The 23,675-nt window shown below is 53.3% G+C and overlaps 1 protein-coding gene and 1 long non-coding RNA gene across 3 annotated transcripts; both read left to right on the forward strand.

Moving 5' to 3' along the window:
- Window positions 1-3,886: 3,886 nt before the first annotated feature.
- On the forward strand, window positions 3,887-10,741 carry TOB2 (transducer of ERBB2, 2). Of its 2 annotated transcripts, none has more exons than NM_001012534.2 (2): window positions 3,887-4,135; window positions 7,002-10,741. In NM_001012534.2, exon 2 carries the CDS (start codon window positions 7,088-7,090, stop codon window positions 8,108-8,110), a length of 1,023 nt encoding a protein of 340 aa, NP_001012552.2. In that variant the 5' UTR covers window positions 3,887-4,135; window positions 7,002-7,087; the 3' UTR covers window positions 8,111-10,741. The 2 variants fall into 2 exon arrangements, with proteins under 2 accessions (NP_001012552.2, XP_046794805.1); XM_046938849.1 differs by lacking the exon at window positions 3,887-4,135 and adding an exon at window positions 4,677-4,710.
- Window positions 10,742-17,898: 7,157 nt separating this feature from the next.
- On the forward strand, window positions 17,899-23,029 carry LOC101748546. Its single transcript, XR_211068.5, has 2 exons — window positions 17,899-18,009; window positions 19,558-23,029. It is a non-coding gene; the product is annotated as an uncharacterized LOC101748546 (long non-coding RNA).
- Window positions 23,030-23,675: the final 646 nt, after the last annotated feature.

A 23,675-nucleotide genomic window follows, 5' to 3' on the forward strand; every position in this document is an offset into this window, starting at 1 on the left:
CTATTTTTCTCTTCCAAGCTTTTTGAAGTCTTGAGAACATCTGTATGTCTTCTTCCCTGCACCTTAGTTCCCTTGCACAGCTTCTGGTTATTTTTTTTACTAACGTGGATGCCATTTGCCAATATACTCGGAGCAAACCGGTTCTCTGGTTCCAGCAAACCCACTCTTTGAGTATTTCTGCCTCAGTAAGTGGCTTTCTCTTGTTCCTGGCTGGGAAGCTCATGTCAAAGCCATTATCGGCTGCGTCTAATTCTGTATTTCTTTAAAACCATTACATGACGTGTAGATTTTTTTTTGTACCTGGAACTTTATCACTTCAACCAGAATTTATCGGTTACTCTCAGTCAGGCTGCCTTGGTTATCACAAAAGGAATGCAGAAGGTTGGTACATATCTTTTCTGCTTTCTTTCCCTGAAGTTTTTTAGATGAGAAATGTCATTCAGTGAAGCCAGTGGGAAATGAAGTTTGAATTTCTCTTTTTCTCAGTTACTGCCTCTGGTGCAGGGTACCCTAGAAGATCTAATTTTGGAGCTGCCCTTGTTCCTGACCATTTAACCAGGGGTTGCTATAGAGATCTGAGAGCCCTCATCCCTTCCCCCAGCCCAAAAAGGGCTGAGCACACTTACTTCCTTGGCACTCCTGCTGCCCTCGCTCTGCTGGGTGTATTGGTCTGCATTTGGCAGCAGCAAGAGCAAAGCTGCCATTTCTAGTTGTTCTGAGTCACTGGGCAGGTGGAGAGAGGGAGGGACGGGCGCTTTTCCCTTTGCCTTGTTTGCTCAGACAGCTCTGGGGAGAATGCCAAATGCTGCTGCTGCTCAGATCGGTTCAGTGCTGCTGCCTTTCTGGTACTTTCAGAGCACGGATGGGACATTGCCCTGGAGCTGCTTATTCAGACAGGGGTAACGGATACAGCTGGGTCGCCCAGAAAAACTCAGCTTTGCTGCATGGCGATGATGTCTGTTCAGCAGTGGGGTGACCACGCGGGGCCACCAGGAAAATGCAGTATTTGTTACCTAAAGAGATCGACAGAACAAAACTCATTGAGATCACTCCTGTCCAGTAGATTTCCTGTCAGTACTGCATCCCGGAGCACATAGTAAAGGGGTGGTGAAGGAGGGAATGAGGAGTGTTCTGCTGTGTGCTGTTAGGCTCTGGAGAGGCATCACCAACCTTGGTGCTCCTGGTGCAGGCTATTCAGGGGCTCCCTGGCTGCAGGCAAAGGAGCAAGGACAGGTGGAAGGAATACTGCCTTTCCCATGGGGCTGAACCCCCATGGTGCTGGCTGCAAATCCTGAGTGCATGGGGCTAAAGGTCTTTCTGCTATTACTTTTCTAGGTAAAGTTAGTGATTTTTTTTTTTTCCAATCAAAAGAATGTTATGTAATAAGTAAAAAATCCTTTTATTTTAAATGTTTACACAGAGGGGGAGGAGAAACATGGGAACTCTTGGCCTATTAGGTAATTGGTCTCTGCTGCCAGTACTAACAAGGCATCGCTGCCTTGTGAAACAGGGATGTTCCCTACACACCCCTTCTGACCAAAGGCCAGCCACTGTGTCACAGCTCAGTTCTGAGCTCAGCAGTAGCTCTCCAACGCACCTCCCGTCACTCAACCGTCTCATCAAGGGCATCGACAAAGCCCTTGAGCCTGAAACATGACCTTTAAAAAAACGCTGAGGGCTGGCAGATGCCTTGAGCCAACCTCTGAGCTTCCCCAGCGCATAGGTGCAATCCTGCTTTCAGAAACCTTACCTGCAGAGATGTTGCTTTCTCGTTATGGAGATCAGCTGGAGATGTTTTGCCTATTTCAATAGCAGGAAAAAGAAATCCATTTCCTTGAGGTTGTCGTGTGACTTGGATGTAAAGAGGATTCAGGGTACGGCGGTGTTAATTATGCTGATTACAAACCTGACTGCCCTTCCTCAGCATTGATGAGCTCAGCAGGACTTACCCTGCCCCTGCGGCTGGGCCATTCCTGCCCTCTGTGTATGCGACTCGGTGGCTGTGCTTTGACGTAACACCGCAGGACCGGGAATGCAGGAGCGGATACAGGGACAGGATTCCTCCGCACGCACGTGGGCCGGCACGGCTGGGTAATTACAGGAGCGTGGTCAAGATGCAAATATCTTAAAGAGTCCCGGTGTGTAAACACCCTCTTAGTAACTCCTTATTAAAACAACAATAGGATTTTAGCAATGTAATTGCCATTTTTCTTAACGATGCTATAAATAGTGCCATCGTTTTGATTTCCTGATTGCTGGCTGACAGCGTGACTTTGTTTCCAGCCAAGCAAGGGATTGTTAGGGAGTTCTTTTGTAGCTGAGTTCCTGTTAAACTCCAAGTGATGAAAATAAACCTGCTCACGACAGCTCTTCACAATCTTCCTCTGCTCTTTCTCCCCCCTTCCCTGTGTAAGAGAAACACTCCAAAGTTGTTTTTTTTTTTGTTTTGTTTTGTTTTGTTTGTTTGTTTGTTTTTAGAAAGGATGGCATTAACTGTGTGATGCTGACTGGCTCCAAAAGCAGCCCTGCTCTGTGGCAAACATCAGGTTCCTGAGATTGCAGGGGAGATTCAGGTCCTTGAGACTTCGGGAGAGGTTCAGGTTGGATATGAGGAAGAATTTGTTCTCTGAAAGAGCGGTGCTGCAGTGGCACAGACTGCACAGGGAGGTGGTGGGGTCACCGTCCCTGGAGGTGTTCCGGAGCCGTGTGGATGTGGCACTGAAGGACGTTGGTGGTGGGCATGGTGAGGATGGGCTGACCGATGGACTCAATGGTATTAATGGTCTTTTCCAACTTTAATTATTCTATTCTATGGTGAAGGGCTCCTGACTGAGGCAAGACGAGCAAAACCCAGAAAGATGCTGAGGGTCTCTGTGGGAGCAGGGCAGGAGAGAAACTTGGTATTTGGTGCTGGGGGAGGGTGGCTGTGGAAAATTATCTGAACGGGGGATGGGGAACTGCTCTGGTGGTCTTTGACCCTTCATGAAAATAGGCAGTGAAAGAAACCTTTGCATGTATGGCTGTGTTCAGAAATCGTATTACAAGACAAATGCCACTACGCGATGTGGCGTGGTTCCTTGGGAGTTCTGTAGAACGAAGGGCTGGGGCCCTCACACCGCCGAAAGAGCAGCCTCCCTGGCCTGGGAACTACAACCCCCAGCAGACCCCGCGCCCAGCCCGGCCCCGCCCCGCGCGCACACCCCCTTCGTCTCATTGGCTGAGGCAACTCACCAATCCGGACGCGCCGCCGGGCCCGACCGGCCAATGGGGAGGCTGTTGCTAACACGCCTCAGTTATTTTTAGCACTCCGCTGTCGGCGCACCTTGCGGCTCGCCTCCGCCGTGGCCGGACCGGCCCTATTCGCGGCGGCGGAAGCACACAGGCGCACTGTGAACAAATAGTCCGCCACCGGCGGGGCGGGGGCTGCTCCCGGCGCGGGGTCTTTCCAGGAGATCGGTGGCCACAGGCGGGGAGGGAGATCCCAGGGGCCGCGGGACTCATTCACAGGGGTCGGTGTGGGAGGCAGCGCCAGGCCGCTGAGGGGCACTCAGTGAAGCCGCGGGGCGGGAGATCCCACCTCGGGTCAGCCGCCCGATCCCCGCTAAGCCCCCCGCCCCTGCGTTCCCTAGTGCTGCTTGCCCCTCTGCACGGAGTGAAAAAAGAGTGAAAAAAAAAGAAAAAAGAAAGAAAAAAGGAAAAAAGAAAAGAAAAAAAAAAAGAAAAGGAATAGAACTCCTTCCCCTCCCCCGCGGGCTCAGAGCACCGGGCGGCGCTGAGGGGAGGGGAAGTAGTCCCGGCCCGCCCCTTCGCGGCCGCATCACGCGGGTCGGGAGCGCGGATCCGTGCGCGGGGTTGCTAAGGGTGAAAGTTTGCCGTGAGTTGGCTCACTCGGGGCCAGGGCGCGGGCGGCTCCAGGCCGGCGGGGGTGAGGCGGCTGCCGTGCTCGAACCCACACCTCCGGGCGTCCCTCAGCACCTTCGGCCCTACAGCCGCGACGCCACCCCCGGGCCCGCCCCGCGGAGGGAGCGCAGCGCTCGACGGAGAGAGAGAGAGAGAGAAGCGAGGGACGGGGCGGAGAGCGGCACACAGCGCTCGGGCTCCCCCGGCCCCCTTAGAGCCTGGAGCTGAGAACACAGTGAGTGGGGCGGAGGGCTCGGACTGACGGACTGGGCCGAGGGCGGCGTTCCGGGGCTTTCCGTGCGTTTTAAGGGGGCTGAGAGGCTCTGCCCTGCCGCGCTCAACAAAGCCGCCGCCGGCTTTGCGCCGGGGAGGGCTCCGCCGGCGGCCCGGGGCTGCCCTTCGCTGCCGGGGGTGGAGGTCAGGCCCGGTTCTGTTCTCGTGAGGCCGCCTCGAGGGTCTCGGCCTGAGGGGGGGCCGCCTCGCCTTCTCCCCCACCCCCCCCCCCTTCGCTGACAGGGAGAGGGAGGAGGAGGAGGAGAAGGAGGGAGGGGGGCGGCTGCCCGGCGGTCCCTGGCTTCGGGGCGTTGCTCCGGGGCGGGCGGCGGCGCACCGCGCATGTGCCGTGGAAAATTTTTCGCCCTGCCCCACCGAGGCAGCGCTGGGGCGGCGGGCGGGGCCGCGCGCGGGGCGTGCCGGGAGTCGTAGTTCGGAGGGGAAGTGGGTCACGGGGAGCGCGGCGGCGCGGGGGGGGGCGCGCGGACTGCAGCTCCCAGAGTGCCGCGCGGCGGGAGGCGGCCCCGAGGCTGGGCGGTAATGGCGGCGGTGGCACGGGGGCAGCCGGCCTTGGGGAAGCGGCCAGGGGGGTGGGGCGGCGCGGCCCCGGTGCGGCTGCACCGCGGGCTTTTCTTTGCCTGTCGCTGTGTGAATACGTTTTGGAAGAGCTCGAGGGGTCCCCGGGAGCAGATCCTCTACTCGTTAGCAGCCTAAGCAGGAGCGGTGGCTCTGAGCCTTTTGGAGTGCCGCTATGAGCTTTGGGGTTGATTAATCCGTCTCCTTCATAGAGAAGGTTCAGGGTGTGCTCCTCTATAGAGAGAGGACTCGGTGGAAGAGAAGAGGGACGTGCAGACGGCTGCTGAGGGTGGGGGATCCTCCATTCCCTACCTGTAACCTCGGGACTCTCACTAATGTTGGGTCTGGGTTAGCATATAGCACATGAGATGTAAAGGTATACCAAGTGGCCGTTTTTTTTTCCTGCTGTATTTGCTGGGGTCTCACGTTTCCCACTCCTTGGGAGCCTCATAGCAAGCAGGGTTTCATAGAACCTCCCCTTGAGGTAGCCCAGGGCCCTCTCTGAGAGGTCACTGTGCTCTGTGAGCCCTCTCTGAGAGGTCACTGTGCTCCTCCGGGGCTCTGCTCAGTGCTCCTCTCTGCACAGGGCTCTGTCTCAGCCCTGAGGCTTCTGCCTTCTGGAAACGATTCCTCCTTTGTTCCTGCTGGAAGCTCTGCTTTCCCATTGCTTCTTTGGTGTTCATCCATTCTTGGTCAGTCTCTGGTCTCATTCCTGTGGTTTCTCATGTTGCCGAGTTAAACCCGAAGGGGATTTGTCCAGCACTGGCCTTGCTATTGGCAGGCTTGGGCTGTGGGATTTGCTGCTGGTTCCTTAAACTGAGCCTTCTTTAACTCCAGTTCATACAGAAAGAAAAATGTAGAATCTACCTGTTTGTTTTCTTAGTAATAAAGCCTAAAAATAGTTGAGGGTTTTCTTAAAATGTGCTTATTTAATCCTACTTGACCACTCAGCCAGCCCAAGCCAACAAGTCTGGGCAGTTCCTCCTAGCCTGGGTGCGGGGCTTTGCTGCTGGGCTCCTGCTTTTTTAGGGGAATGCTGACAGCTGAGGTTTGTGCTCTATCCCCGCCCCCGGATAATTGGCACAGGTCGTAAACACCGCCAGGCACTGCATGAGAGCATCCCCGCAGCCCATGTTAGGAAGGCAGCTGAGCATTGTGTGGCTTCTTGAGCAAGGTGAGGGTAGCTGAAGGCTGAGCAGCCTGTGACGAAGCTGCCAATTAAAAACTGGATATTCTGCTGGCCTGCAGAGAGGTGTGTAGGCTGCTGGAAGCGCGCTTCCTCATCAGGTATCTGTGGGATGCGTTTGCTCTGGGTGGGTGACAGCGCACGGTGCAGACCTACCTGGGGGTTGTACACAGGTAAACGCTATTCCCAAATCAGAGTGTAATGGGAGAGCTGAGTGTTGTGGTTTCACACTGTGCTTTTGTGGATTCTCTCAATTTCAAAGACCTCCTTGGGCGAGTGAGAGGAGAGAGAGGATTAGATTACTTCAGTCTCTGGCAAGCAGTTCCAGTTTTTATTCAGTACCTGGCCCTGGCAGTGCTCACCTGCTCTCTGCACAGGGAGAGGGATGTGAGCAGTGCTGGACAAGCTGGTGGCACGTGTGCATCTTGTGACCCTGTGCACATTTCCTGCCTCCATCTGAATTAAGCTGGGATTTCAAGCTTGCGGCTAGACTGAGCCTCTACTGGGTACACTTAATAAGATATCTACGTGTCTGCCAGTCAAGGGAGAGTAAACAAGGTCTGGCAGCTGGTGCCTCCGCATCCTCCCTTGTTCCTTATCCTCCTGCCTGTGCCGGCAGGACGTGGTGCTCCTGGCCTCCCAAGGAGAGCCATCTCCAGACGGGTTCCTGCAGAGCTGCCGAGAGTCACGAGGCTTCCAGGTGGTGCTCGTGTGCTTGGAGAGGCGGCTGCAGGGAGCTGTGCTGGAAGCAACCGGGTGCCAGGGCGTAGCGAGGCGTGTTGGCTGAAATAGCTCTGCCACAGCAGGCAGTTGGCCTGCCTGCTTTTGGCAGCGAGATGGGTACACGACACGTAGCTGTGTGCAGGGAGCAGCTATGCTCCTGTTTCTTCTGCACAGGACCAGGGAGGCTGCTTCCCAGCAGCGCCAGGAAATCTGGGCTGACGCCTAGTGAGCATCGCTGCTTGTTCCGCTTCTGCTAATGAAACAGCGTGGCTGTTTATCTCAGTGGGTGGAGAGTTGCTGTATTTTCTCATCTTCATCCATCCTTTTCTCTCTTTTTTTCTAGGTCTGCTTGGAGCCAAATCTTGTCTATGTGTGTGTCATTTTGTCTCTTTTAATACACTGCCCTGACTTGCTTGCTGTGAAGGGAGTATGCATCTGGAGATTAAAGTTGCTCTTAACTTCATCATCTCATACCTGTACAACAAGCTTCCTCGGAGGCGGGCGGACCTGTTCGGTGAGGAGCTAGAGCGCCTGCTGAAGAAGAAATATGAGGGTCACTGGTACCCGGAGAAGCCTCTGAAGGGCTCAGGCTACCGCTGCGTTCATATTGGGGAGACGGTGGACCCGGTAGTGGAGCTGGCGGCCAAGCGGAGTGGGCTGGCTGTGGAGGATGTGCGTGCCAACGTGCCAGAAGAACTGAGCGTCTGGATCGATCCTTTCGAGGTCTCCTACCAGATCGGTGAGAAGGGCTCCGTTAAGGTCCTCTACCTGGATGACAGTGAGGGCTGCAGCGCTGCTGAGCTGGACAAAGAAATCAAGAGCAGCTTCAACCCTGACGCCCAGGTATTCGTCCCCATTGGCAGCCAGGACAACTCGCTGTCCAACTCTCCATCCCCCTCTTTCGGCCAGTCACCGAGCCCCACCTTCATCCCTCGCTCTGCCCAGCCCATCACCTTCACCACTGCCACATTTGCTGCCACTAAGTTCGGCTCCACCAAGATGAAGAAGGGCGGAGGAGCCGGAGGAGGGGGGGGTGGCGCAGGGGCCACGCAGCAGCCACGGATGGTCAGGTCGCCCACTACCAACCTGCTGAAGCACAAGGGCCTCTCCCTGTCCATGCACTCTCTGAACTTCGTCGGGAACGCTGGGAGCCAAGCCCCACAGTCGCAGCTCTCCCCCAATGCCAAGGAGTTCGTTTACAGCGGCAGCTCGCCAGGGGCCAGTAGCCTGTTCTTCGACGGTGTTGCCAGCGAGAGCCAGGCCAGCAGCATCCCTCCGGCATCGCAGTTCAACGCTGGCACAGGCAGCACCTTCGACGTGGCTCAGGTCTTCGGCGGCAGCACCAACAGCCTCTTCTTGGAGAAGTCTCCCTTTGTGGAAGGACTCAGCTACAACCTGAACGCCATGCAGTATCCCAGCCAGTCCTTCCAGCCCGTTGTCTTGGCCAACTGAACGCAGGGAAGGAGAGTATTGGGGGCAGGGGAGGGAGGGAGGGAACAACAACAACAACAACAAAACACACGGGGAGAGAAAACAGAAATATACAGAAAATATTCAAATCTTATAAATATAGCTTCTTGGAAAAAGAGAGAGCCCAGTGTTGTTGCGCTGTGCTGGCAACGCTTCTGAAGCACTGACTTGTTTTTTTAACTCAGTCCCTGTGCTTTTTCTCCTACTCACTTTTTTACTCTTTGAATGAGTCTCTGGTCTTTTGGGTTGTGTTCCACCTTCCCCAGCCCCAGATGGGCACAGATATAGGTCACAGTGCTCCCTTTCCCCTCCCACCTGGCTGTAGGAGGGGCAGGCAGGACCAGGTGGGCTTGCTTTGCTGTTACTGCTGTATGTGTGGGAGGGAGAGCGGAGAGCATCTCGTGTGCCTGGAGGTTCATGCTGCTGCGCTGTTGTTGCTCCAGGCTGGCGAGGCCAGGCTAGCGTTCAGTTCTGTCTGTGCTGAGAAGCACCTGCTGCCCCCTCTCAACTCCAGCTATGGGAGGGCAGCACTGCTTGCAGTCTCTTTTGTGCACCAGCCAAGGGGCTTTTCTGTGCCCTTTTGGGGTTGGTTCAGAGGACAGCCCTGCAGCGTAGGAACACTGCAGGTCTGTCCCTGTGTGAGGAGGTGGTGCTGAGCTGTTGGATCCTGTCCCCTCCTGGTGGACACCCTACCTGCAGGGCTGAGCATTCACTCGTGATCCTTTGGTCCTAGGTTTGAGCTCTTGTTGCCGGCTGTGGATTTATCTTCATCTTAGAGAGGGGATTTTTTTTTGTAGTTAGAGGCAGCGCTATTTTGGGGAAGAGAAAAGGCTATGTTGTTGAAGCTGCTGTCTTGAGTGATGGTAAGTGGTCTACAGGTCACTTCTGTGCCAGGGTCTGAGCCCCCAGGCGGGGCTGGAGAACACCTGGCTGTGAAGGAGCCTCCTTGGAGGCTGTGGTGGGAGCACGGAAGAGTGCGGAGAGGAGAGAAACAGTGATGAGACTCCAATTTTTGAAGTTTAAAAGAAAAATGAGCTTTTTGCTGACTGCTGGGCTCGGGGTTTAGTTCTCTTGAAACGATGTCTCTGGAGCACCCTCTGAAACCCATTTCTGTGGCTGCTGTACCAATGTGCTCCTTCAGGACTTCCCCGTTCAGGGAGGCGGTCTGCAGCTTGTGCTTTTTCCCTCTCCTTGACCCAAGATGAAGGCGTGCCAGCCCTCCTGTTGTTGCCAGTGAGCCTTTGCAGAGGCAACGGGATGGGTGTGGGGGGCCATCGCTGCCACAATCTTGAGGAGCATTTCCATTCTGGCGGGGGCAGGCCCCCAGCAGGCTGCTTGCTGCCATCGGGCTATGACCGGCACGGCGGGCCAGCTCACTTGGCTTCTCCCAAAATGGCGTCCGTAGCCTCAGCCCTGCGGGTTTCCAGGCTGGAGCAAGCTGCTCGGGAACAGCTGAGCCGTCTGCGTCTTTCTTTGCCTATTCTGTTTGGTTTTTAACCTACTTACAGATGTTACCACTGCCACCCTCTCCCTGGGAGCACACTACTGACTGCCAGGGCCCCGCTCATGGGACCCGGCTGTCCCCAGTGCTGGCAGTGCCACCTGCCAGTCGCCGCAACGGGACAGCGGACCCCTTTGGCACCTTTGGGGAGAGGCAGGGAGCCCCGATTCTGTGCGTGTGAAGCTTTGATGCTGCTTTGCCCCCATAGCCACGTTGGGAACCGTGGCGCGAGGGGAGGGAGGGACCAAGCTCTGTATCAAACAAGTGTGCTTCAGAAGCGTTCCCCCGGCATCAGGCAGCGATGGAAACTAGCAGCCTTTTCAGGGCTTTTCTAGTCTTGGATGTAGGCGTTCAGCTTCAATTTTATTTTTTAAAACCTGCACTAATTTACCTGGTTTCTTAGGGAGAGAAGAGAGAAAATTTTTTTTTTTAACTTTTATTTTTTATGGGTTTGTGTTCTTTTTGTTGATGTCCGTTTGTATGGAATAATTTGCTACATTTGTAAAATGCAAGAGGTATATATAATATATGTATATTTCTAACGTAAAAAAAAAAAAGAAGAAAAATTGTAATTTTTTTCTTTTCAAGATTTTTTCTTAAAAAGAGGAGAGAGAAAAATATTTTTTCAGGAAAAAAAAAACCTTAAAAAACAAACAAACAAAAAAAGGCAGTGAAGATTCCTTTCTCCCCTGCTCAGCCTCCTCCTGTCCCTCCCGCCCCACTGCCAGCAGCGAATGGGAAGTTGCCTTGTGGAGAATGAATGAATGGAAGAGATCCGTGCTGCTCCGGGTGGAGGATCTGTGTGTGCTTTGGTGGTTCCTTTCTGAGACAGGGGGGGCTCTGAGGGGGGGGATTTGGGGGACTGATGGCTTTTTTTTTTTTCTTTTTTCATTTTTTCTTTCTTTTTTTTTTTTCTTTTTCTGTAGCGAAGGAGGAATACAATCAGTTTTGTATTCAGAATGTTGTGCAATATTTTGGAACGGGACATTGGCGTGTCTAGAGATTTAGTTAAAAAACAAACAAACAACAAAAAAAAAAAAGGTTGATCAAATCTGTACAGTTTCTATTGTTCCAGATTTTTTTAAGTTTGTATTAAAAGCATGATATAATAACTGCTCGTCGTCTGTTGCTGTCCGGTGAGATGTGCTAACGGAGGTGCTGCTGTGCTGGCCTTGCTGGTGCTGCCCAGCTTTGTGCCAGGGGCAGCTCCCCAGGGACAGCAGCGGCTGCTTTGCCTCCCAGCAAGCTTCAGTGCCCTGGGGAGGGGGAAGGCAGGGAGCAGCGCCTTCGGCTGCAGTGCTCCTGGGCCCCTCAGGCAGCCCAGCTGCCCGAATAGCTGGCTTCCTGCAGCAGGCTGCCAGCAGGAGCAGCTCCGGGCTCCTGGCAGTCTGCAGCCCTCGGGTCTGAATTTCTTCCTGGAGAAGCTGGTGCTGCTTTGCCCTTGGGTTTGCGAGCCCTGGGAGCCAGGCACGCTGCGCGCCATGTGACTGTCACGCTGTGCTAAGCAACAACGCTATTTTTTCCCCTTTGTGTCTCAAACCCCATGTAATCATTCATCTGAAGTGCGCACCGACTCTCGCCCTTTGCCACGTTTCTGGAAATGGAAGAGGGCGGCTGTGCCTGCCTGCTCCTTGCCCTGCTTTTGCCTGGCTCTGACACAAGCCCTTCTTGGGCTCAGGTGTGCAGAGGGGGCAGTGCCCGTGGTTAGTTCAGAGCAGATAGCTGAGCGGGGTTTAAGGTGACAGCTTGGCATCACCTTGTTCCTGGTGCTTGCCCTTGCCCTGTCTGCGTGAGCAGGGTGTGTGAGTGTTGGCTGTGAGCGTGACAGCAGGCCGAGGCGCTGAGCAGGTCAGTCCCCAAATGGGGTGCAATATGTGGCAGCAAGGTGGGGCTCATCTGCTGGAGCCAGGGGGTGGTTTCAGCAAGGCAAGGGTGTGGGGATGTCATTCAGATGCATGTTGTGGGAAGCTCTGCTGCTAAGGAGGGAAACTTGCTACTTGAGTCACCAGGCAGTCAACTCTAAGGAGGAGACAGCTTGGGTAGGGGAATGCCACGCTTACCCCTGCGTTTTTCAGCTTGTGACAGCAGCAGTCACAGCACCACTGCCTTACGCAAGCATGGAAAGCCAGCTGTAGGACAGCCATGCACTGGCCTGTGTTCTAAATACAGGCCCAGCAAGAGCAACCCAAGTTTGCTCTGGCAGGTGAGCACTTCCCACTGCCACAGAGCCTTCGGGGCCATGGCGTAGCTGGGGACAAACATCACTTTGCGCAGGTGCCTCGCTGTGCCCTGGCTCTTGCACTAGGGCAGAACCAGGACATGGAAGAACACTGCAAAGCCCCTGCCAGTGTGAATGCTGCTTCCTATCTGTACCACTTGGGGACAGCCAGTTCGTGCAACAGCCAATCTATGTGGCCACAGCCAACAGCAAGAGTGACTCCAGCCTGGCAAGTGCGTGCTGGGAGGGACATGTGAGGTTTTCCCATCGCCATGGAGAGAGTGAGGGCAATGAGACCCCTGCAGAGAAATTCATGTCCGCGTTTTGCCTGTAGGAGGGCCCGGGGGACCCTCACCTTCATCAAACACTGAGGAAACCACCGTGGACACTGTCAGGGCTTTTTTTTCCACTTGATTTCGTTGACGTGGCACAGGAGCCATGCTGCTGCTGCAGGTCTCTGTGAGGGAGCGCGTCCCTCTTGCTCCACAGGGTGTTTCTACCGAGGGCAAAGTTTTCCTTGGAGTGAATCAGCTAGCAAGCGCTTGCAGAAGTTGCAGCTGTGGCTCTCAGCAGAAAAAGCCAACACCCACAGGAGGCAGTGGGTAATGGGGTGATGGGCAGTGCTGCTGCAGCCCTCCCAGCGTGGCAGATCCCACCCAGCACTGACACAGAGGTGCTCAGGTCCAAGGAGAGGATACGTTCCCCCATGGTCACGCAGAGCACTCCGGTACCCATCCGCTTCTCCTGGTGCCTCTCATGGTCCCCTGAGCAGAAAGGAGAGGATGCTGAGGGATGGAATCATGGAGTCATTAAGGTTGGAAAAGACCTCTAAGATTACTCAGTCCAACCATCAGCCCATCCTCACTGTGCCCACTGACCGTGTCCCTCAGTGCCACATCCACACTCCAGGAACAGTGACTCCACCACATCCCTGGACAGCCTGTGCCACTGCAGCACTGCTCTTCCTGAGAAGAAATTTTCCCTCATAGCCATCTGAACCTCCCTCAGCATAACTTAAGGCCATTATCTCTCGTCCTAAATAGAGACATGCTGGGGACAGATGGCTGATCCATCCCAGTCATGCCATCGCTAAGCATCCACCAAGGAGCAATATTCCTTTAGACTAGAAACTTGCCCATTAAAACTATCATCTGGTCAATTTTTAATCTTAGAGTGAATTGTTTTCATTCTCCAAAGTACTCTTTGAGAAGTATTATTTTCCCCATGCACTCTGTGATTTATTTTATTTTATTTTATTTTTTTTGACCAACTGGTGTTGCCTATAAGTGGAAACCTTCTGGAAGCCAATGACTTCGGAAGACTTCAACAGCTTTGTAGTAAGCAGAGCACAGCACATCTAACCAACATCTGCTCCACAACAGCTGCTCCAGACTGGCATTTGCTGCAGGAGAAATCCACTCACCACATCTCGTTGTCCTCCCATTCGTAGAGTCTGTTCTGTCCCCTCCCATGGCCAAGCAGAAGATGGGAAAACCCCAGTGGCTCCATGCTGACCTTGGCCTGGGTGTTCAGCGCCCTGCAGTGCTTGGGGACAAAGTGCTGGCTGCCCTGGGGACACAGCACGAGTGCCACGTGTCCCCAGCAGCTGCACATCACTCAACTTCCCTGGAAAGCAGGAGGAACTTGTTATGCCAGGTCACTTAGGGACCACAGCAGTCACCCGTGAAGCCTCCTGGGGGAGCGTGGACTGGACCCTTCCCTTGCCCATCCAGTACAGCTGCATACCAGTCAGGGCTGGACATCATCATCTAGAACGCCGGCGGTGGCCCCTGAAGTTGCACAACTGCCTTCCCCCAGGCTAGTGCCTCACACGTAGGGCTGGAGGCAGCTGTCCATCATCACTGCAGAGCCACAAAGGCAGGAACAAGGTGTCTTGATGGAGAAGGAGTTCTCAAATGCTGGCTTGATCAATCTTTACCTCCCATCAGAAAGTGTCTTGGATGAAGATACATCACTAATTTTGTCTCCTCCAGTACAAGGAATCATAGAATCATAGAATCACAAGATGGTTGGGTTGGAAGGAATCTCAAAGCCCACCCAGTCCCACCCATGCTGTGGGCAAGGCTGTCGCCCAGCAGCTCAGGCTGCCCAGGGCCCCATCCAACCTGGCCTTGAACCTCCAGGGATGGGGCACCCACAGCTTCTCTGGGCAGCTGTGCCAGCACTTCACTGCACTCTGAGTAGAGAATTTCTTCCTAACATCTGACCTAAATCTCCCCTCTTTTAGTTTAAAGCCATTCCCCCTTGTCCTATCACTATTTGCCTGTGTAAAAAGTCACTCCCTCTCCTGTTTACAAGCTCCCCTCAAGTACTGGAAGGCCATAATGAAGTCTTCCCACAGCCTTCTCTTCTCCAGGCTTAATAAGCCCAGCTCCCTCAGCCTGTCTTTGTAGAAGAGGTGCTCCAGTCCTCTGAGCATCTTTGCAGCCTCCTCTGCACCTGCTCCAACAGCTCCACATTCCTCTTGTACCCAGGCCTGGATGCAAGGAGCCTGGGCCAGCTGGAGAGCCAGGCTTCCTGCTTTTGGGGGATAATGTTGGCAGGGGAATTGGCAACTGCTGCTGCAGGAGGTAATTGTCACTTGGTGGATCTCACTCAGCAAGGCAGGCTGCAGGGCCTCTCTAGAGCTTCCTGCCCTTGGGCACAGCCTACTCTGCTCCTGCCTGGAGCACCTCCTGGTGCCAATGCTCTTCACCAGGCAGGCCATAAAAAGGGAATTGAAGGGATGCATCTGCATCTCCATCTGTTTGCCACCGCATGTACCTGCTGCCAGAGCCCATGAGAAGACCCCAGGAGTGTGGCAAGCTTTCCCAGCTCTCTGGCTATGAGCGCAGGTAAAGCCACCACAGGTACCAGCATTCACCAGATGGGAACATGCCTACCAGGAAACTTGGGAAGTTGGCCACAACCACCTGCATGCAGCAATGCAACATTTCTATCAATGTCAGCATGGCACACAGCTGTGTGAGCTCAGGCTGTGCTGCAGCACATGGCTCGTCTGGCACAAGCTCCCTGGTGTGGCTGCAATAGCCCAGTTAGTAGCTCAGGTGTTGCCACAGCCACTGGCAGTGGCCCAGGAGCTAATGACAGAGCAGGCAGCAGATGCGAGGATTGCATGGCTGGGGATGAGGGGAGCTGGATGGACAGCTTGTTCAGACTGGCCTCCACTCACCACTGGGACAATGGGTTTTGCAAGGTGGATTCTCGCTTTGTTGGAAGTCCCCAAAACACCCTTGTGCCTTTGAAGGGTGCTGCATTCGGCTCTGCCACCCCTCCCAGGATGTCCAAAATTACCCATGACCACTGGTTTAGAGAAGAAGGAAATCTCATTAACGTCCACAGGGGTTTAATCAGAAGCCAATTGGCAATGGGGCATTGACACATCATGGATGCTGATGCAATAGAGGGGCATCAAGGGCACTCAGTGGTGGAAGAGACCTTGCCAAATTCCTGCCCTGTACCTCTGCCACAGATGTTCTTCTCCAGTGCCTGTCTCTTTCTCTTGCACTCAATATCAAACATGGTTGATTTCAGTGGGTGCCAGCCCCCAAGTCAGCTGTGAAAAAAGAGGCAAAAGGGTTATTTCATAGATTCATGGAATCATTGAGGTTGGAAAAGACCACTAAGATCATCGAATCCAACTGTCCATCAACCACCAGTACTGCCCACTAAGCCATGTCCCTAAGTACTACACCTACCCTTTCCTTATATACCTGCAGGGACAGTGACTCCACCACCTCCCTGGGCAGCCTGTTCCAACCAGCATCACTCTTTCTGAGAAGAAATGTTTCTTAATATCCAGTGTGAACCTGCCCTGGCACAACTTGAGGCCATTCCCTCTTGTCCTATCGCTGTTAGCTGAGAGAAGAGGCCGACCCCCACCTCACCACAGCCTCCTTTCAGGTCATTGTAGAGAGCGATCAGGTCTCCCCTGAGCTCCTCTTCTCCAGCCTGAACAAGCCCAGTTCCCTCAGCCGCCCCCCATCAGAGCTGTGCTCCAGACCCCTCACAGCTCCGCCGCCCTTCTCTGGACACACTCCAGGGCCTCCATGTCGTTCTGGTAGTGGGGGGCCCAGAACTGAACACAGCACTGGAGGCGCGGCCTCAGCAGAGCTGAGTACAGAGGGATGATTTCTAGATCTGTTCTATGGCGTTGGTGATTTTTTCCCCCAGTGGCTTCAGAAATGCTTTGGAGATTACCCCATGCCTCTGAAACACAGCCCCATCTTGAAAAGAGCTGTGTGGGTGTGGGCGTGAGGGCAGCCATTTTGTGCTAATAACAATAATTTAGTACTTATAGCGTGTCGCGGGAGGGAAGACAGAAATGACTAATTAAAATGTTGGGGAGATAGTCAAGTCATGAGAGCATTACTCAAGCGCAATTTAGCCGGGAAGCTGCGATTCAGAGTTCTGCTATTACAAAAATACCACAGGGCTTAATCCTCCTGACACCGCCGCCGAGGTGTCAGCTTGTCACCGTACCTGAGCGCAGCGCAGGGCTGCCCGCCACCCACCTCTGGGCTTTGTTGCAGGGCATTCCCTATCTTCAGGCTGCCCGGGGCCCCATCCAACCCTGCCTTGAACAACTCTATAACAGATGGGGCGTTGGGTGACGGCGGGGGGTTGGAAACGGGTGGGCTTTAAGGTCCCTTCCAGCTCCAAACCATTCTATGATTCTAGGATTCTTTGTGCCCAGAATCATTCTCCAACTGTTGCTCGCTGTCCAGAGCTCTCTCCAGGTGGTGGAATTAAGGTGATAAGTGAAAATCTTGGTGCTTTTTGCTGGGATCAGGCTCAGTGTGGACTCTGCACCGCCCTGAGCACGTCCATCACTGCAGCGAAGGTCCCGAGGCTCACATGGACTTCTGGCAGCAGACAGCAGATCCCATAAACAGCAGCTGCCGAGGGCCTGAAGCAGATTAAGCTGGAGCACAAAGCACGTGTTTGGAGCAGCGCCGATCCCTCCCCTGCTCTGTCAGCCCCTGCTTCTACAGCTGTAGCAACAAGGAGCGGAGGTCTCATGCAGCAGAACGGCGTAGGAGGGCTCAGCAGAGGGAGGTTTGAGCTGCAGATGGGCTTGGAGCCCAAGGCCTTGGGTGGAAGCAGTGTTTGGGGCTGTAATGCGGTTTGTAGGAGTGGGAGGGCCGGCTTTTTCTGGAAATGCTTATGAGCAATTAGCACCAATATCTCCCCTGATACCTTTGTGATGCTTTGATGGGTACGTGTGACACTGAGGGACGTGGCCTAGAGCGGTCACAGGCATGGGTTGATGGTTGGACCGGATGACCTTAGTGGTCTTTCCAACCTTAATGATTCTATGGTTCTATGAAATGCTGTATGATATCAATGAGAAAGGCTATGCTGTGTGGGTTCCAGGGGTGAGAAGATCTCCATGGGGATGCAGGGCCAGCCCTGTACCGGGGCACCATGAGCAGTCCCAGAGAGGGTGCCTGAAGGTCCCACCACCTCTCAGCAGGGCAGGACAGCGGCAAGGCCCAGCCTAACCCCAGCATTTGCTGAACCCCACGTCCCTGTGGTGCCAGCAGGGAGAGAGCCTCATCCACAGGCCAGGCTCCTCTGCGGGCCCAGCGGAGTGATGCTGCGCCAAGAATGGCATTGGCTGGGGCTTACTCATCACTCTGGGATGTCAGTCCTAATGGAAAACATCAGGGAGTAGTTAGAATCTGCCATAAATATTTACGAGCGAGAACATCCATTTCCTAACTGCTGCTGGAAGCCCGCAGCTGCCTGAGGCTTCGGGCTGAGCTTCTGGCTCCCGTTCCAGCACCGGGAGAAGCACAGCACCGCTCGGTGCCGGCGGCCAACGGACCGCGTGCGGTAACCAATGGCGGGCAATGACACGGCCACCTCCTGCGGTCGGTTTGTGGGTTTGGACGTAGCTGTTGTGGCCGTCCCTCGGCACGCCAACCCGGGGCTCCTCCGGCGCTTTCTGCTCCTCCCGCGCAGCGCAGGCACGTGGCTGGCACTCAGAGGACGGACTTTAAATAACCGCACGGCGATGACTCACGCGTCACCCCAGGCGGTCTGGCTGCCGGCTTACATAGCGTGAAAGCCGGTGATCTCTGGAGGAGGAGAGGAACCGACGGCGAGCAGACATATGGCTCAGTTCCTGGCCAGAAGGTGGGAGGGATGGACGCGTTTGGGGATGAGATAGGCTGGGAGGCTCCGTCCTCCTGACCTGCCCGCACATGCCACGTTTACTCAGGAATCGCCCCGACTCAGCACTATCTGTGGCTCCGTGCTGCTCCGGAGGCAGACACGGGCCACGCAGCGCAGCGTCCAGGCCCAGCATGGCAAGCACGGGGTCCCGGAGCTCTGCTTTGCCCTCTGAAGCCCCCAGCCCATCCCACAGCCCCTTCCCAGGAGCGGCACGGCCGGCTCGGCGGCTCCCGGCTGCGGCAGTGCTGTGGCCGGGCCGTGCCGGGTAAATGTCACGGCTGTCCCCGCTCCCAGCCCGCGGCCGTGCCCACGTGTCTCCCATTGCGTACGTCGCTGTGCAAATAGGAGCCGGGGCGCCTCAGGCTCACGCGGAGCTGACAATGACAGCTGCAGAAATGCAAAGGGGACTATTTTTAAACTCCCCTCGCTCCTTCCCCAGCTCTCCCCGCAGTCTCAGCTGGGCCGTGCGGCCGTCCAGGCGCGGGCGCACGGGGGGCGAATGCTGGCGGCCCTGCTGAGCTGGTCCTGAGCAACGGCCACGGACGGACAAGCACAGGGTGGCGGTCCCAGAGGAAGCATCCTCCGCAGCCCTCCTGCCCTGCACCTTCCCACCTCCCCCGGGCCTCCCGTACTCACCCGTCCCTCTCCTCACCCCTAAATCGTCCCGTCCCTTCTCCCCGCCTTGCCTTGTCCTCCCCATTTCCCCCCGTAACCTTAGAAAGGTCACTCCCTCCTCCAGCCAGAGGGCTACCGCAGTTCCTCCAAGCAGAACAGGAAGGATCTCCATGGGGCGGTCAGGACACTCCCGGGACACCCAGCCCCGCCGCGGGGCCTCGAGGACCGGGGGAGCGCCGCTGCGCAGCCCTGCGCGCTGCCGCAGCGCCACCTGGCGGTAGGTCGCCGCCATGACACCGCCCCGCCGCCATCTGGCAGTACCGACGGGCCCGGCTCAGGCCTTGCGCCCCCAGCCAGGCGCGGAGCGAGGCAACCGCCCGGCCCTCTTCTGCCTCCTCCCTGTTCAGAGGGAAGGAAGATCGTCGCCTGTTGCCCTTTTGCTATTATTTCCCGGGGACACCCCGCCCCCCCCCCCCCCCCCCCCCCCACACACCTCATTCCAGCATAAATGGCCGACTTCTATCTTAAATCCTCACCACGACTGGTTTGCTCCTGGTTCCCTCCCCTTGCTTTTTCACTCCTTAGTCCAGTAACGATCTCCCTCCCCACCTCCTGAACGCATTCCCCTCCCAGCACTGGGACGGGGTGAAAGACTGAATCCTTTACACAACCGCATCTCCAGTCTTCTGCCTCCTCCCACTGCAGGCAATGTTGGCTGTAGTGCCTGGTATACACACGGGGTCTCCAACAACGTCCCACTCAGGAGTTGGGATGCCCACCCCGCTGCAGGTCCTGCTGCTTCACCAGGCCCACAGTAGGCTGCCTCCAGCTTTGCACATCAGCAGGGAAGATATCAGCTTGCTCTTCAGTTACTTTCATTCTTCTTGTTTTAAGGGCAAGAGGAAGTTGAAAACACTTTTGCAACCTGGTCACCCATGGGTTGAACATCGCAAAGCCCAAGTCATCCCAGTTGAGAGTTGTAACGTTTGAAAGCTACATAAAATGCTTAAAATGTTCTCTCCAATGGCCACATCTAATCAGCTATCACAACCAGCAGGAAGCAACCACCCCGAGCTTGGTGTACACCGCTGTTGCACGTTTCTCAATAGAAGCATTCCAGTTGCTATTTCAGAGCAGCAGAAACCAGAAGACAGATCCTTTCCCTGCTGCTCTGCAAATCAGAGGAGAAAAGAGGAAAATGGAATGCAGTTCGAGTCCCGAAGTCAGCAGATCCCCTCGGCCTATAACAGGAAGGAGGTTGAGTAAGAGGCTGCTATTTTTCCATTGCCATCTTTCAGATCGCTAATGGCTACAAGCAGGAGAAAGCACTTCCATTTCCTGAAAGGAACGAGCAATACAATGTGCAGAGCTGGCATGTTTAGAAACTTGTCCCCCACACACCCAAGAGGGCCTACAATCGCCCTGGAAAGAAGGCACTTCATTATCAACATCCGCACTGCTGCCAGCTGCGCTCACAACAGGGAACAGATACCAAGCATCTCCCACTGATTCTAGCATCGAGGCCAAGAAGCACGATGAGGATGCATCCAACACGCCCTTGTAGCCATTCAGTTATCTACTGCAGTACTTTGTTTTGGCAATGCCACGTTCTTGGCCTACAAGGCACAGCACAGGTCAGGCCCCTTCCTCTACACGGCTTTTAGTTGTCTAGCTTTCCTGCTCAGATTGCCTGAATCGCTAATCATGTCTCAGGCAGGTAGCCAGAGGAAAGCTACTCAGTTACGCTTCCTTCCTTCTGCAAAAGCACACCAATTCATTTGCTAATCCACCACAGTAGGTTGCAGATAGCCATCTTCATAGTCATCTTCATGCGTACGTTTCAGAATTACCCTTTTGAACAAGAGCTTAAGCCGTTCTTCATAGACTTTCTATAGTGCCTAGACTGTGCACCTCTTCCCTTCCTCAGACGTCAGAAAACAATCAGTGAACATCTACGTTTCCTGTTTGAAATCATTTCTTTCCTACCTGCCCCCACCCCCCAAATCACAAGATACTCTTTGGGAGATACTTTAAACAAAAGCAAAGAATCAAAGTCAACCTTACTGCGTTTTCAGGATATGCTAAAATGGTCCAAATGCACTAAAAGGCCAGTGACCTCATCTTCCTTGGGAGCACGTATCTCAGGTAGAACTATCATAGACTGCAAGAGGCCAAGGGAACTGAGCATCGTCCTCTGGAAAGGAGAGACTTCCTCAGTCAGACACTGAGTGTATAAATGGCATTTCTTACCACTCCTTTCCCACTAGGTTGATGGTTAGCTACCAACCCTTGGAAGGAAAAAAGAAAAAGAAACAACAAAGCGAAATTTAAGTTAAAAAGAAAGGAATGGAAAAGCTGTCCTCAAAACCTTGCAGGTCTTTAAACCAATTAATTCAGAAGAGAAGGAGAGCCGGATAGCAGCTGCCTGCACACCCAATAGTTAACATGTGGGAACAGCAGCGGGAGCACGAAGGCAATCAGCTCTTCAGCATCTACCAACTCCAGTGCAAAGTGCAGGTGTAATGCTGGTGGTTGAAGCGTACAGCACGCAGGTTGCTATCTAGAGAACAAAACTACCCAACCTCTGTGTAGTGGAATATACTTTTTATTTCTTAAAAAGGAAGGGTACTAACAGAATTTAATACAGTCAAAATTTTACATCTTAAACAAAAGCTTTTATTTCTCTTAAAAACCAGTTATGAGCAGAGAGGTGAGAGGATTGAAACTACTCACAAAATCCAAGCTGAAGACTTTTGAGAATTCAAATCTGTGGTTTATACAATTTAAAAAGTGTCATAAATGGAAATATAAAATAATACCAACTCTGCAACAGTGAAATGCCCTTTCTTCATTTGATTGCTGTTTAAGCACCTTTATTTTCCCCTATCAGCTGCCAAGAGTGTGTAGGTTTATGTACAACGTAAGTAGTTTGGGACAAAAGATTCGTCTATAAATTAAAACCATTTATGGCAACATAGCTTTAGCCAGCCACTACACAATCTTTATTATTTCTTTTGTTTCTATAGGATCTCTCAGCCAGAATGATCTCAAATACACCTCATGGGCTGCTCTGAAAAGCAGCTACGTTTACAGGAATTACTGAGACGACCTCTCGGAGTAGGCATCCAAGAGCTGATACAACTTAATGCGTAGTAAAACTAAGGTTCCTTTGTGTCTCATATAAATACTGTGCAATCTGTCGTCCATCCCATTGAACGGCTGGGACAGACCAGTGTCACGTCTGAAGCCAAACAAAATGTTTTTATCCAAGAGGAAACCGAATTTTAGGCCAAATGTAGCGGACAGGAGTTCCCTCTGACTATTCAGTTCAAACTGAATGCCTTTGAAAAAGCCTCACAGGAACAGAATTTTCTGAACACCCTGCACATACGCTTAGCTATTTTATAGCCTAGAGACATGGGTGGGGGGGAGGAAGAGATCATCTGTGCTCGCTACAAAAGATGCTGTAGCTTTGCTGTTGATGGAACACCACAGAAGCAGTTGATACCAGACAAAGGCTGTTCCAGTACAGCATCGAAGACAAAGAAGTTACGTTATGGCTGGAGAGGCTGTTATCACAGGCTGATCTCCTAGCTGAACACCGACAGACCTCCTCACCTCAGGCCTCCAGGCCTTCACACCTCCTCAAAGCGTTGGCGTCTCCTAACGGACTGCTTGTGATTAGAATCGTTAAGGTTGGAAGGGACCTGTACAATCACCTAGTCCAACCATCAACCCAGCTTGCTCCACTGTTCCTCTTTTAACACAAGATAGAACAGGCCGTGAAAGCTGATGAGAGTTCCAGCTGTGCAGCATCCAGCAAAACCTCAACTCGTTAATTACTTTCCCCCTCCAAAACCAAGACAGGGTACCCGTGTCATCTACGTACATAACGCATCTAATAGAGATGTAGGCTATCTAGGTTACAAGTGAGCTTCAGTAACACTCACTGTTCCATTGCAACTCGCTGCAGTCTGGCTGAAGGGTGGAGGCAGATCTGTTCAAGCCAAGAGAGAAAACGGTTAAAAACCCTTTCGTTCTCCTCAATCGCTAAGTGTTACGGATCATTTCACACTGCCACTTTCCAAATGCTACTCACACACAGCAAAATTAATTGCTCAGCTAATGGGGTAGGAAGAATACAGTTACCGGTGCCATGGGTGACTACCCTTAAAGAAAGATTGGAAGAGAATCAGTTCCCTCAAATTCTCAGTTTCTCTGCTTAAGTAGCTCATTTTTTAACACGTTTTGTCTCGATAGAAAGCATCACAACTAGACTAAGATTCCACAACATCAATCTTGCTTTTGATTTCTGTAGTTCTCTAGGAAAAAAAAAAAAATAAAGTAGTCCCAAATCAAGCTACATGAAGCATTAACAATATCCAGGAATTACAATGGAAGCACTTATTTATTACTTCATAGAACAGATCAGTTTTAAAAGTGTATTTACACGTTCTAAGTTATACAAAATACAGTATTTCAATAGTCATGTTCATCACCATATTTGAGACAACTTCACACAAAAGTGCAGAGGATGCATCCTTCCACGGTCCTGGCCAGCAGCAAGCGGTCACCTGCAGCATGACAGGTAAGAGCTGCCATTGTGCTTCCCTGGGGGAAAACAAATGCTGCCATACCTTCTCACCGAGACACAGCTGCAGATCTAAGGGGACATTCAGGCAGGTACACGAGCAAAGGTTGTTGAGACCCACAGACCAAAGTCACATGCCTTAATTTACTAGATGGATGTGAAGTACACTGTTCTTTTTACAGGTGTTGTACAGCGAAGGGCTTCTGCTCATGCCTCGGTTGGGAAAATGACGTAACAAGGGTTTTGGCTATGTAACAGGCACCCAAATTACATTGAATATGAACAGCCTTATAACTACAGCTGACGGTGTTAAGGACACAATTCTGCAGCCGACTGCCTGGGCAGAGCTTCACATTCAAAAACAGATCCTGTGAAGTCCACGCGGTTCTCTATAGATACAGAGCTCATCCCATGCAGAACT

This window comes from Gallus gallus, chromosome 1 (genome assembly GCF_016699485.2).
Source record: "Gallus gallus isolate bGalGal1 chromosome 1, bGalGal1.mat.broiler.GRCg7b, whole genome shotgun sequence".
Lineage (NCBI taxonomy): Eukaryota > Metazoa > Chordata > Aves > Galliformes > Phasianidae > Gallus > Gallus gallus.

Bases quoted from the DNA above. Each gene is read 5' to 3' on its own strand.
- TOB2 (NM_001012534.2), top strand. From the start codon at position 7,088: ATGCATCTGGAGATTAAAGTTGCTCTTAACTTCATCATCTCATACCTG.